We start from the raw sequence: 13,253 nt of genomic DNA on the forward strand, positions 1-13,253 counted from the left end.
GCAATTAAAAGACAGGCAACCAGGAAAAACTTTGTAAAAACCATAAATATGTACATGTGCTAGAAAACAATGTGTTTACTCCTGAACTCCTCTTCAAGTCAGAAGTCCTAAATTTTGGACATTGTTTACTTGCTCTGAACACAGCAGAACTCCCAGGTGATGCCAGTTGGAAATGGAATCAATTGAGGATAACAGGCAGGGGCTACTATGTCTGTATGCTTCAATGTGCCAGCATGATTACAGATTTCAAAAGGAAAAAATACATTTAAAAAATAGACATCATTCCATTCTGAGCAAGGGTCCCTGTTTGATCTTTCTCTGTGTCTGAGCCCACTTGTTGTCCTGAAGGATAGGTGACAGCCCAGATACTCCCAGTAGGTGAGAAAACCTCATATTCTATGCCAGTTTCCTGTCACTGCTTTGAGCTTTAAGAGTTCAGAGAGGTGAGGGCAGTGTGACCTCCACCTAGCTGAGTGTTGGCATGAGTCCCTGGTGACAGTGTGTCTGAGCTGCCAGTACACCGGCAGTCTTTGGAGCAGCTCTTCCTCACTCTTTCAACAACCAGCCAATTTGGTCTCAGGAAATCACTCTGCAGTGCTGGCTGGGATTGGAAGTCATTTTTAATTTTGTGACAAAGACAGATGTGTCCTATGGGAGTAGTAAGTGGTTTTACTGGTGATATTAATGGAACCATGACCTCTTCTATATCTATGGTCCTACAAAACAAAATATGTTTGTATTATTATATGTCAGGCAAATTCATTCTTAGCCCTTCCTTGAAGTAAATTGCAAAGGAAATATACTATTAATAAGCCCAGAGAGTATTGTTCGTGTGTGTGTGTGTGTGTGTGTGTGTGTATCTACAGTCATATGCTCATTTGCAAACACAGTGGATTTATAATGCCACTTTTGACTGTCACACAAATGATGTGTTTTGCATAGTGTTTGGAGGGACACAAATCACTGAAGTCCTGATATCTTCGGATAGAATTTCAGTGGACCCAGTGCTGAAATTGGTATTGGCTTTTAAAGGCCAATAGCTGTCGTAAAATTTAAGTGTTTTGGGAATCCGCAGTACCAAAGGGAAAGAAGAAATTCAAAGATATGTTGAATTAACCTTTTCTATTTTCATTTGGGATTGGTATTCATGAGTCTAGAAATGACTACACTGATTTTATTATCTCCTGTAGGAACTTTTTGTGCCAGTGTACTTTGTTGAAAACAGTCGCTTAAGGAGACAGTAAATTAAATATGAAGGATTTACAATTTAGTTAAATGAATTAAACCATTTCTTAGAGTTTGTGTTTACCTTGGGATACACAAAAGAGACAAAAATATAGACTCACAAGAGGAAGGAAAGGAATGATCAAATCCCGATAGTCCATGGCTGAATGTCTAGCTCAGCGACTTTATTTAAAGGAGGAATTTAATGCAGATAAGAAATCCTTATGTCTATTTGATTAACTTTTTCTCTCTGCATATGTTACTACACCCATTGAGATTTCCTAATAAACACATGTTTATTAACTGTGACAGTTAATGTCTCATTCTATTATAGAGGAAGAAACTCAGGTAAATCAAATGCAAAATTTATAGTTTTCTTTAAGCAAAAATGGATGGAGCTTTATCGTTTGAGTTTTAACTTTAATAATTAAAAATATTACCATAAAATAATGCATGATCATTCTAGAAAGACTGACAAATATAGAAGAAGGTAAATAAGAACAACAATAATCCAAAAAGCCAACACCCAAAGATAATCATTGTTAACTTTTTTTGGGCAGAGAAGGGATCTTGCTATGTTGCCCAGGCTGGTCTCAAACTCTTGGCCTCAAGTGATCCTCCTGCCTCAGCCTCCCAAAGTGCTGAGACTACAGGTGTGAGCCACTGCACCTGGCTCTTAAAATTTTAGTATGTTTGTTTCCAATCCTTTTTTCTATGCCACTGTATCAATATATATTTATATTTTTGATAGTTAAGATGATGAGTATAATTTGTGATTTTCATATCTACCTACTGGTACCAGCAACGAATCTGTATGGGTCTACAGCAACATACAGATTTTGCCTCCTTGGAGGAAAGAATTCAGCCAAGAGCATTAGTAGGTGTAAGGCAGAGGGAGAGACCGAGGCAAATTTTAGAGCAGGAGTGAGAGTTTATTAAACAGTTTTAGAGCAGGAATGAGAGGAAGCAAACTACACTTGGCAGAGGGCCAAGCAGGCAACTTGAAAGATTCAAGGGTTTGTGTTTATTCTCCCCTGATTTTTCCTTTGGGATGGGCTGTCCACATGCACAGTGGCCTGCCAGCACCTGGGAGGAGCCACATGCACACTGTGTTTACTGAAGCTGTGTTTGTGCTCACTTGAGGTGTTTTTCCCTTAGCAGTTGAGCATGTGCAGAGGAAAGTGATATACCAGTTAAGCTGTGCCATTTTGCCTTTGAGTGTGCATGCTTGAGCCTGCTTGCCCAACTTCTAAGAATCTTATCAGGAAGCTGCTGATCATCAGCTTCAGGTGTTTTCTATCTGTTGGGAGACTGTCCGTCTCTGGTGCCAGCTGTGACCAATTATTATTTTAGAAAGACAGTTTAATAACCACCTGACCATCACCTGATGGTCACTTGACATTCTTGGGAGGAGGGGCACTCTCCTGCCCCACTCATGTCTGCCTAACTGCCAACTCTAACACTTTGTTCCTAAGTTCAAATGAGTCATAATAATAAGAAAGTTAACAGCTAACTATTTGCCAGGCATCATTCTAAGTGTGTTACATATATGAATTCATGTAATCCTCATCATGGCCCTTTCACATAGATTTTACAAATGAGGCACAGAGGGTATAATGATTTCCTCAAGGTCTCACAGTTACACAGGACCACAGCCAGGATTAAACCCAGGCTTTGAGGCGTACTCTGAACCACCTCCCTCCGACTCAAAGCCTGCCCCAAAACCTGCTCTCACACACCATCCCTTGGTGATCAGCCCTTTTTCAGAATTCTCCAACACTATACAGTACCATAAGGCACTTACTTTCCTACTGAATGTGTGGAAATCAGCCTTCATCTCTGAAAAACCGTTGTCACCTGCTGGCAGCCCTTTCTATGGGGGCCTTCAAGAGAAGGTAGCCAGAGGTTCAGCCTTCAGGGTGCCGCCGGGGAAGGGGCTCTAGATTGGAGGCAGAAGTAACTGGCCTACAGGCCTGGCTGTGCCCATCTAGACAATTCATTTCACCTGTTTGTGCCTCTGTTCTCATCTGTAAAATGACAGAGTTGGATACCCGTTCACTCATTCATTCAGTACACATGAGACAGACATGAATACAATCCATGTCCTCTCCTCTAGAAAACTGCTGGTTCTGTGGACTGTGTTGTAACAGAATCAATGGGAACACTGGGAAAGTCCCTAAGGTGGGCTAGGGCGGAGAAGGGTGCAGGAAGGAAGGGGGCTAGCAAGGCTTCCCGGAGGATGAGTGGGAATTATTAACATACAGGTGCCAGGGACCGCACAAGATGGGCTGTGGTGAAAGGGTCTCTCTAGAGCTCACATCTGTGCCTCAATTCCACACTGCTGTGCACAAAACTATCCCATCTTCAGCAGGCTACAGCAACGGCCCACTTTATTGTCTTTTTTGGCTTAAAACTACAGAAATGTATTATCTCACAGTTCTGGAAACTCTAAGTCTGAAATCAAATCATCTGGGCCATGCCCCTTCTGAAACCTGCAGGAGAACCCTCCCTCGCCTCTTCCTGCACACTGGTGGCTGCCCGCAATCCTTGGCATTCTTTGGCTTGCTGCTGCATCACACCCATCTGCACATAGTGCGAGTCTGCACACCCTGTCTTCACATGGCTGCCTTCTTATAAGGATGTTAATCACATTGGATGAGGAGCCCTCCCTTACTTAGCTTAAGTAATTACATTTGCAACAATCCTGTTTTCAAATGAGGTTACATTCAGGAGCACAGGGGGGTTAGGACTTTAGCATATTGTTTTGGTGGGGACACAGTTCTACCATAATGATCACTGTAGCCACCATCTAGTCTGGGCAACCATTGCCTGCTTACTGCTTTTATTTCTCTCCAATTCATTCTCCATTCACATCCTGAATGAGCTTCGTAACCCACAAACCTGAGGCAGGACCAGCAAGCAGGTGGGGGCCTGGTTGGTTCTTTCAGGTCCAAATGGAGAGAGTTCACACAGGACTTCTTTCCATTTAGTATATAAGGCTGGAGCAAACGGGGGACGATCAGAACACAGTGACTCCTGAAGAGATCGCTGCCTGAGGATGTCAATAGATTCCCGAGGGCGAGGGCAGGGTAGACTGAGAATGTTTCTAAAAGGATCTTGGCCTCATTCTGGTTCCCTGAGGAGTTACAGGGAAACTGAACAGGTGTTTGAATCCTCCTTGCCTCTGAGACTGGCCAAATGCCATGCTTTTTAAGGAAGTATTGGTGCTTAAAGTCTTTTCCAGACTTCTCTGCAGGCACTTGCACATACTTTGCTATTAGCAGGTAAGTAGTGCATACTAAAGAAATAAGCCTAATATACATATGAAATAAATGCAGCATTCAACACAGCTTCTCCTGCCGGTCCCCCTCCCCCTAAGCAGCTCAGACCTTCTCATTCATTATTATTGGCCTCCGAGGAAAGGTCTAGAAAACTTTTAAGTCATGCTTCTGTCATTCAAATGATAATCCTCTCCTCACCTTGCTAGACTTCCGCATCACCTTGAATTCTCCAAAGAGAGCTGACCTTCGCCACTGCATCTATGCCCTTTGAGCACTTACAAAGGCTCTGGAGGGCGCTTCCTGAGGCACTTAGCATAGCTGTGGTGAGAAGTTTATGCAGAATTTTCTCCTTTCTCTCTTACTACACTTTTAGGCTTTTTCCCACAGTGGTCCACCCATATCACAATTGCATATTAGGGTATTGGGGCAATCTGATCAGAGGCCAACAACAGATATGAAATTAGGTTTTATTAGGGAAGCTTTCTTTTTCTGGGTAGAAACACAGAGGGCCAAATTCAGAGACAAAGATGTGAATGTATGGATTACATTAAGGGAGAATGACGTGACTGTGGCAGTGCCTACCTTACCCCGCTAGCTGCAGTGTCTAGATGCTTGCGTGTCAATCGTTTATATATATATTTTTTTCATTTTCTTCTCATTCAGATACAGGTAGACCTTTCGTAGAGATGTACAGTGAAATCCCCGAAATTATACACATGACTGAAGGAAGGGAGCTCGTCATTCCCTGCCGGGTTACATCACCTAACATCACTGTTACTTTAAAAAAGGTAAATTTGAACACTGCTATTCTCAGCCTACTTTTACTGCAAATAAGCATAATGAAGTTTTACTCATTTTATCTTTCTGGAATAATTTCCTTACAGACATCTGGGCTTCTCAGTGGACTTGCCTGTAACATCCTTTTACTATAAGGAATAGTGCTAGAAGTTATGTCCATGCATGTGGTTAAATAGAATAAAATGATGGTGTCTTAAGCATAAATCGATGTGAATAATGAAAGAACAGAAATCGTGAAAAATGTTATGTATTGCCACAAACCCAACTGTGTGCAAATGTGAGAAAAATCAATTCTGCTGCTTACACAGATTAATAACTTTGCAGAGAGTGGATTATCCAGATTACTGCAGAGAAGACAGAATGTCAGCAGGGTGCCCAGTTCTCCAGGCATTGACATGTTCTGGCTTCATGCATAAGGAGCCACCACCTTTGGTTTGAATTGGCAAGTTCCTCGGTGATAAAAGGCCTGTCTCCTGCTGAGCACCCAAACTTCATCTCTTAGGGAAAAAAAAGAAAGGAAAGAAGCCCATGCATAAAACTTTTCTTCATACTATATTGTAAATTGTACATACAGAAAGGTAAAAGATTTAGGGTAGAATCTAATAAAAACAAAAACTAAACGTATGACATTCTAGCTAATTAATCAGCAGTAAGAGTTAGGAGTATACCAGGACTCAGAACTGGATAAAAACTCCCCAGATGGAAAACTGTGCTAAGTTCTGAGAGCTTAGAACTTTAAGAGAGAAAGTCAAGTCCTCCCCAGAGCAGCACCTCGCACAGTGCATCACAGAGCAGGCACTCAGGAAGTGTTTGGTGCTGGTAGTGGTGGCAGTTAGGCTGGAAGAGTTCAGAGAATGATGTTCAGTCTCACCCATCAACCCTGAGTCCTGAAATGTGGTGGAGTCTCCTCATCCTCTTTCCTTGCGTTCACTCTCCTGGGTTGTTACTCACGTAGGCTTTCAACACAGTCCATCAGAGACAGGTTTTGGCCTCCATTACATTTGTGTGCCATCGCCAGGAAATAGAAAGTCATTATACGGCAGAGCTGAAAACGCCAGAGGAGTCGAACTCCTCAGTTGGTCAAGATAAAAACACCCTGGTTTCCAGAGTGTCAGGAACTTCGCAGGTCATACTGGGCATTTGAGCCAATACCTTGCCTTCTCATTCAGTGTTCCTGCCATCCTTCTTGAATGGTCTAGTTCGTGTAGGGGGAAGACAAGGGTAGTTAAGAGCAGAGGCTGGTACCACATTGCCTGCACTCTGAACATACTGCCACTCGTCACTGGGCAAACTAATGAGTGATCAAACCTCTCTCCACTCACTTGCCCCATCTGAGGAAGGGAGTGATGACAGTAGTACCACCTCACGTTGCTGTTAGAAAGCTTAAGTCAGGTGATATATGGAAAGCACTTAGAACAGTATCTAAGTACAAGATAAGCCCTATTCAAGGGTTAGCTTTAGCATTATTTAACAATTTAATACCCAATACTGTACTTGATATATTACCAAGTCATGTTTTCAATAGCATGGCATTACTCCCCTTAGTCTGAGATAATTATTGCTGTATGATTAGTATGGAGAACACCATGTGGAGAGGGAAATGTTCTCTTTCATGGCAGTGCTAATGCAGATGGGTTTTTTGGTCATCAGGAGCATTCCAAAATTCCCATATAAAAATCTGGGGCTGGTGGGAGTCTATTTACTCTGTTTTTCTGCCTAAGGTCTGCAGTGCACAATTTAAAAAGAGAGAAAGAGAAGTGTAAAATTTTAACAGGGATTTTGGTTTGGCACATATATACTGGAAACATTCTAACCTATGACGTATTTCTGCTGACATGAAGTTAATATCTTTCCCTTTCATTTCTCTTATTGTCCCTTTTCTTCTAATTTTCTGTCCCCTCCCTCTCCTTTTCACATGTCTGCTTTGTCGGAGCCATGGTCAGCTGCAGACAGGCTTTGCTGCCCAGGGCTTCCTTTCGAGGCTGAGATCCACCTGCCCATCTGCCTTCATTCTTACACATGCGGTGGTGGCCATAGCTGATGGGCTATAGTCTTTGACTGCTTTAGATCTTGTCAGCTAAACGTAAAGTTACTTTGTCAATGGAATACTACTAACAGCCGTAATGGATAGATGAGAGTAAGAGAAACACTTCAAAGGAAATTTTAGTGTATTTTTAAGTTGTACTGAGGAAGTCTGTCAGCAAACCTTTCTTTTAGATTCAGCACATGCTTGTTTTCACTTATTTGTAAAGTACCATAGATTTCAGTCCCTGACTTAAATTTTTCTGGGTTTTTCCTTTGTTTGCACTAAATTTGAAGAGAAGCTTCTTTTTTTCCCATCAAATGCGTTCCTAAATTTACAGGTAGCACCTTGATTTACTGAAACATGAAAGCGAATCCTTTAATTGCTTTCAGTTCTTCATAAACAGGATGTAATTAATTTCAAACCCAAGGAACACCGGTAATACATTCCGATGTAGGCATAGTCCCTGGAAGAGAGGCACTAGTGGCTTCTGGACTAGAAATTTCTGCCATAGGATCACAAATCCAGATCAGCTCCTTCAGCAAGCAATAGAAATAAATGATAACTGGATAGAGAGAGGGATGCCAGGTGTACTTTTTAAAAGGCGGTAGAAAAGGTTTCGAACTTCTTTGTGGCTGTTTGGTATTTCCTTTATAATCTGTTGGGGGAAGGTAATTTGATTTTTTTCCCCCCTTTTTCAACTGGGAATAAGGAATAGTGGTAGTTGGGAGTCTACCACCACTAAAATTGGGCTGGCAACCTGGCATCAGGGGAATTCGGCTGGGCCACTTTATGGAGCAATGACCCTTTATAAATAAACTTTAATCCCAAGGCAGAGTGTTTATCTTGTAGTCTTTAAACGTTACATTCTTGATGCCAGAAGAAGGCATAAGGATAAAGTCAGATCATGGATTATTTTCTTCTGTTTGGTCTTACCGTGCTTGGGAATACTTCTGAGCATTAGAGAGCACTTCATTCATTGCAGAGTCTCTGGCCTCCGAGGCTGCCTTCACCATCAGCAGCTTCAGCTTCTGGGAGTTTCCTTTCCAGAGGCAGAGCTGATGCCTTCCTTGTGACACAGCAGGATCCTCAGAATGACAACCCCAGTGAGTGCCAAGTTAATGTTATGAATCTTGGAGGACCTGGAATTATTTACACTCTTTTGAAGACAGCCACTTCTTCAGTAAACCATGCAAAATGGGAGGAAAAACTATGGCTTGTTAAAAGCTCTGGACGATGAAAACAAATGAGAATAATCTGGCAGCCCCAGTAGAAAAAAATGCTAATTGGTTTCTCTCTCTTTTTTTGAGACGGAGTCTCATTCTATCTCCCAGGCTGGAGTGCAGTGGTGTGATCTCAGCTCACTGCAACCTCCGCCTCCCAGGTTCAAGCGATTCTCCTGCCTCAGCCTCCCGAGAGGCTGGGATTGCAGGCGCCTGCCATCATGCCCAGCTAATTTTTGTATTTCTAGTAGAGACGGGGTTTCACCACGTTGGCCAGGCTGGTCTGTAACTGCTAACCTCAGGTGATCCGCCCACCTCAGCCTCCCAAAGTACTGGAATTACAGGCGTGAGCCACCACACACGGCCTGTTAATTGGTTTGTCTATTGAGTGTCTGACCAGTTTATTATGAAGATTCCCGGAGGCCAAAGAGTTATAGGCTCCGCCCGAAAGTCTGACATGACAACTAGGTCTATCCTGGGTAGGTGCCACTTGTTGCCAAGGCAGATAGTAAATTATCATAATTACTATAATTTGTCATAATGCAAGTATCTTCTGCTATATGCAAAAAAAACTCAAGAACCAATTATAACAAACTAGAGTTTTTAACCTAGTTTGTTGTAAGCAAACTACAGTTTTACTATTTTCGTTTTAGATAAAAAATCACGTTTTCACAAACTGCTGGTGAAACAGTATTGCCAATCAGTGCAAATAGGACCTTGTTAACGCATGCCTCTTCCTTTTCAGTTTCCACTTGAAACTTTGATCCCTGATGGAAAACGCATAATCTGGGACAGTAGAAAGGGCTTCATCATATCAAATGCAACGTACAAAGAAATAGGGCTTCTGACCTGTGAAGCAACAGTCAATGGGCATTTGTATAAGACAAACTATCTCACACATCGACAAAGTAAGTGATGCTTCAAAGGCATGAATATAAGCCGAAGTGCTCTGTGTTTTTATCTGTGTAATGAAATCTTAATTTTAAAAAATTTCTCTCTTATGCTTGCAGCCAATACAATCATAGATGTCCAAATAAGCACACCACGCCCAGTCAAATTACTTAGAGGCCATACTCTTGTCCTCAATTGTACTGCTACCACTCCCTTGAACACGAGAGTTCAAATGACCTGGAGTTACCCTGATGAAGTGAGTGACCCATTTTTCTATTTCTTATGCAGGACAGTATTTTAAGCAAGTGAAATCCCGCAGGGTTTTTGAGACGGGAAAAATCAGAAAATCCTGACTCCTGTGGCAGTGTTAGTCAATAAAGAAGCCTTGGGTTTGGTTCGAGTGCTTTCTTTGCCTAGTATTTCATGAGTGTGATATGCATAGATACTGTCTTTTGATGTCTGGGGGTTTTGTTTTGAAGAGTGTAGACTGGTATTTCTATTGCACGAATCTAGGTGGAAAAAAAGGGATTGTTTCATTCTTGGAAACTATTCTGTAGGATTTAGAGATGAGAGAGAAATTTATCACTAAATGCCAGGCAGGGACTGCCTTTTGTAACAACAACAACAACTTTCCAGGAGGCTGTCTCTGTCAGTGCATTCATTTAAGATACTGGCAGACAGTCAGGCACCTGATTGGAGCATGTTTGGAAAAGATATTACAACCCAGCCATCCAATATTCCATTTGTTAAGTGTCAGGGGAGCAATTCTGTCCTTCAGAAAAATGAGAAGAATGAAGCCTGAGTTGGGTTCCCTTATTCAAATTGAACATCCTTGCAAACAATAATTGTTTTAAAAATGTATAGATGGGGAAACTATTGTAAACTGTTACGGAAATTTTGACAGTAGTTCTAGCCCCCATTTCTTGTGTGTCAGCATGATTTATGCGGCATATCTCAAGTACAATCATTTGTTATGTCGTTCAGATTGCCCAATTACAAAGTCAATTTATGATTAAATTATGTATGAAAGATTAATGCCTCAGTCTCAAGCTAGTGTTGCTTTTCATCGACATTTCTCGCCATGGAAATGGAATAACTTAGCAACAAAAACGTGTAACGAGTGCCCTGTAGGGACACATTAAGGACTTATCAGTCATAAACTATTTTCTAGGAGTGGTATTGTTTCATTTAAATAAAAATGTTATGGCTTGTAGCAATATTTTCTGGGTTTTAATAGAAATCAAATATTCTCCGTAAGTGCCAAGAGGGAAGAAACTTTTATCCTGCTAACATTGCTACTCTAAGTAGGAGTATCTACAACACATGTATTAAATGCTAATAATCTTCTAAAATAGCACTGTCCAGCAGAACTTTCTGTGATGGAAATCTCTTGTATTTGTGCTCCGGTACTGTGCCACTAGCCACATATGGCAGATGAGCACTTGAAATGTGACTAGTGTGACTGAGGAAATGAATTTTTGGTTTCATTTAATTTTAATAGCCACACGTGGCTGGTGGCTGCAGTACTGGGCGAAGCAATTCTAAAACACAGGATGAGTTCTTTCCCAAGTCAGAAGCAATACCAGTGTTACTCAGCTTGACAAAGGGAGTAGTACCTGTATAAATAGAGCTGCAGAAAGCTCCCTCAGTCTGTTATGTTAGAGGACTAGTTCTCTGACTTTTGATAGTGGCAATTGACTTTTCTCTCTGGTTATTGCTGAGAATGAAGAAAATGGCCTCAACATGTGTCTGTCTGTTCCAACAGGGAAGTAAAAGGACAGGTGGGTAGAAGTGTATTAAACGTGGCACAGAGGAGAACTAAGCTCAAGACCCCAAAATCAGTTCTGGACAGCTCCCAAAGACATTTTTCCATGCTCCTCCCCTCCACCCCCTATGACTATGGGGAAGGATTGAGAGGTGGAAATAACTTATTGGTTGTAAAATATAGTGCTTAAAAAAAAAAAGGAGAAGGCAATGTGATCTTGTCTTCTCAAAACAGTGAGCAGGACTGTCACTGTGGCCAGGTCAGATTGCAGAGCCTAAGGCTAATAATTCTTGGTCTTCTCTGAGACAAACCTGGGACAGCACCTTCCAAGTCTTGGTTAAAGATCCATTTACTATGATTTAGCCGACATGGGCAAGCATTGTTCAAAGAGTGAAATAATGAAACTATAGGATTATTCCACCTTAGTAAGTACAGCCAAGACTCATTATATTTTCCTTCATATCTCGTAGGGACAAAAAAGGAAACTCACATGGTGATTTGGTGAGAGAAGCACTGTCATTAAGCCAGACACTAAGGCTTATGATTGTCCACGTTTGTGTGTGATATCTATGCCTAGGGAACAGGTTACTGTGTAGAGAGGTGTGTGTGCCAGAGGAAGGACACTAGATTTATGCTCAAAAGACCTCAGTTCCTAGCCAACTTGGGCCAGGGTGTCACTTCCTTCAGTTTTTTTCATCAGTAAAACGGCAGTCAGCCTGCCAATCTCATTAGGTTGTTGGGACAAACAATTGAGATAGTATATGTGAAAGTGTATTTGAAGAAAATTAAGTGCTAAATAAATCCTGCTATGCTACATATTTGAAGCACCTCTAGACACAGATGTAGTTTCCAAACATTATGCTCTAGGTGGATTTGACATGATTCTTAGTATAAAACAGAAGCTGTTGTCAAATTAATGATCTAAGAAATGTTAAAATCCGATATAACTTTAAGCATGAACATTCACTCCTTCTACATTTGTTATACATTTTCTTTCTAGAAAAATAAGAGAGCTTCTGTAAGGCGACGAATTGACCAAAGCAATTCCCATGCCAACATATTCTACAGTGTTCTTACTATTGACAAGGTGCAGAACAAAGACAAAGGACTTTATACTTGTCGTGTAAGGAGTGGACCATCATTCAAATCTGTTAACACCTCAGTGCATATATATGGTAAGCATAGTTCAGCGTTGCCAACTCATGCTATGCTTTCTAATCATTGTAGATGTCTGTGTTCTCTAAATAAGTCAGTTTTCTGTTGGCCAAGAGTTACATTATCATGAATGAATACGACTTGGCCATGGTTCCCTCCTCCCCCTGTCAAAAAGCAAACCACATTAAGTACTCTTTAAACTTAATACTTTTGAATTGAACAGAGTCCTTTCTTTAGATGTTTATTACGGCTAATAATTCTGTTAGAACCTAATATATTTATGAAATTCTTAGTGTTCTGTATAAACAAAACAGAAAAAGATGATGAGTTTTATCTTTATTATCTAAGAAAAATTTCTCAGGTACTACCATGAATTAGAGAAATAAAAATATGGTATGCTAAATCATTTAGAATTAATGCTATTTTATCCCTGCTTTTACTCTCAAGGAATCCTAATGTTGTTGCTTAATTTCAGTATGCAAATTCTATAAAGAAAATGCTTAATGACCCTATTTCCATTGCTGAAAAGGAAACAGTGTGGAGGGCAGAAACTATGGAACAATTCTATCAGTAGCCTTTATTTCCTTTTGTCTTTCTCCAGTTGATTGTTGATATCAAATTAGTTGTTTTAGGGTGCACAGAGCAACTTTTTCTCACTTTACTTCTAGTGGCCAGGTAGATTTTTAGAAATATCTTCCCACTTCTTTGTTATTGTGATAGAGATATTTAAGGTGTTTCACTTTCTGTTGCTCTGCCACTGTTTTATGTTGCTAGGACGTGATACCATTTGATTTGAAAGGCGTTCGCCAATTACAGTGCTTTTAAAGTATCCTGTTCATGATCAACATTTGGGCTCACTGATAGGCTCTATCATAATTCAGCTCTGTTTATTT

General features: G+C 41.0%; 1 protein-coding gene across 4 annotated transcripts in view; it reads left to right on the plus strand.

Annotated features, from left to right (window-relative positions):
- FLT1 (fms related receptor tyrosine kinase 1) overlaps positions 1-13,253 on the plus strand; it is a 196,477-nt gene that overhangs the window by 51,520 nt on the left and 131,704 nt on the right. For all 4 annotated transcript variants that reach the window (XM_032150567.2, XM_032150568.2, XM_032150569.3 and 1 more), the window contains exons 4-7: positions 5,169-5,293; positions 9,295-9,457; positions 9,560-9,696; positions 12,206-12,380. In XM_032150567.2, the coding sequence (XP_032006458.1) occupies positions 5,169-5,293; positions 9,295-9,457; positions 9,560-9,696; positions 12,206-12,380 (600 nt within the window). The remainder of the gene's footprint in view (positions 1-5,168; positions 5,294-9,294; positions 9,458-9,559; positions 9,697-12,205; positions 12,381-13,253) is intronic.

The sequence above is a fragment of the Hylobates moloch genome, unplaced genomic scaffold (genome assembly GCF_009828535.3).
Source record: "Hylobates moloch isolate HMO894 unplaced genomic scaffold, HMol_V3 SCAFFOLD_4, whole genome shotgun sequence".
NCBI lineage: Eukaryota > Metazoa > Chordata > Mammalia > Primates > Hylobatidae > Hylobates > Hylobates moloch.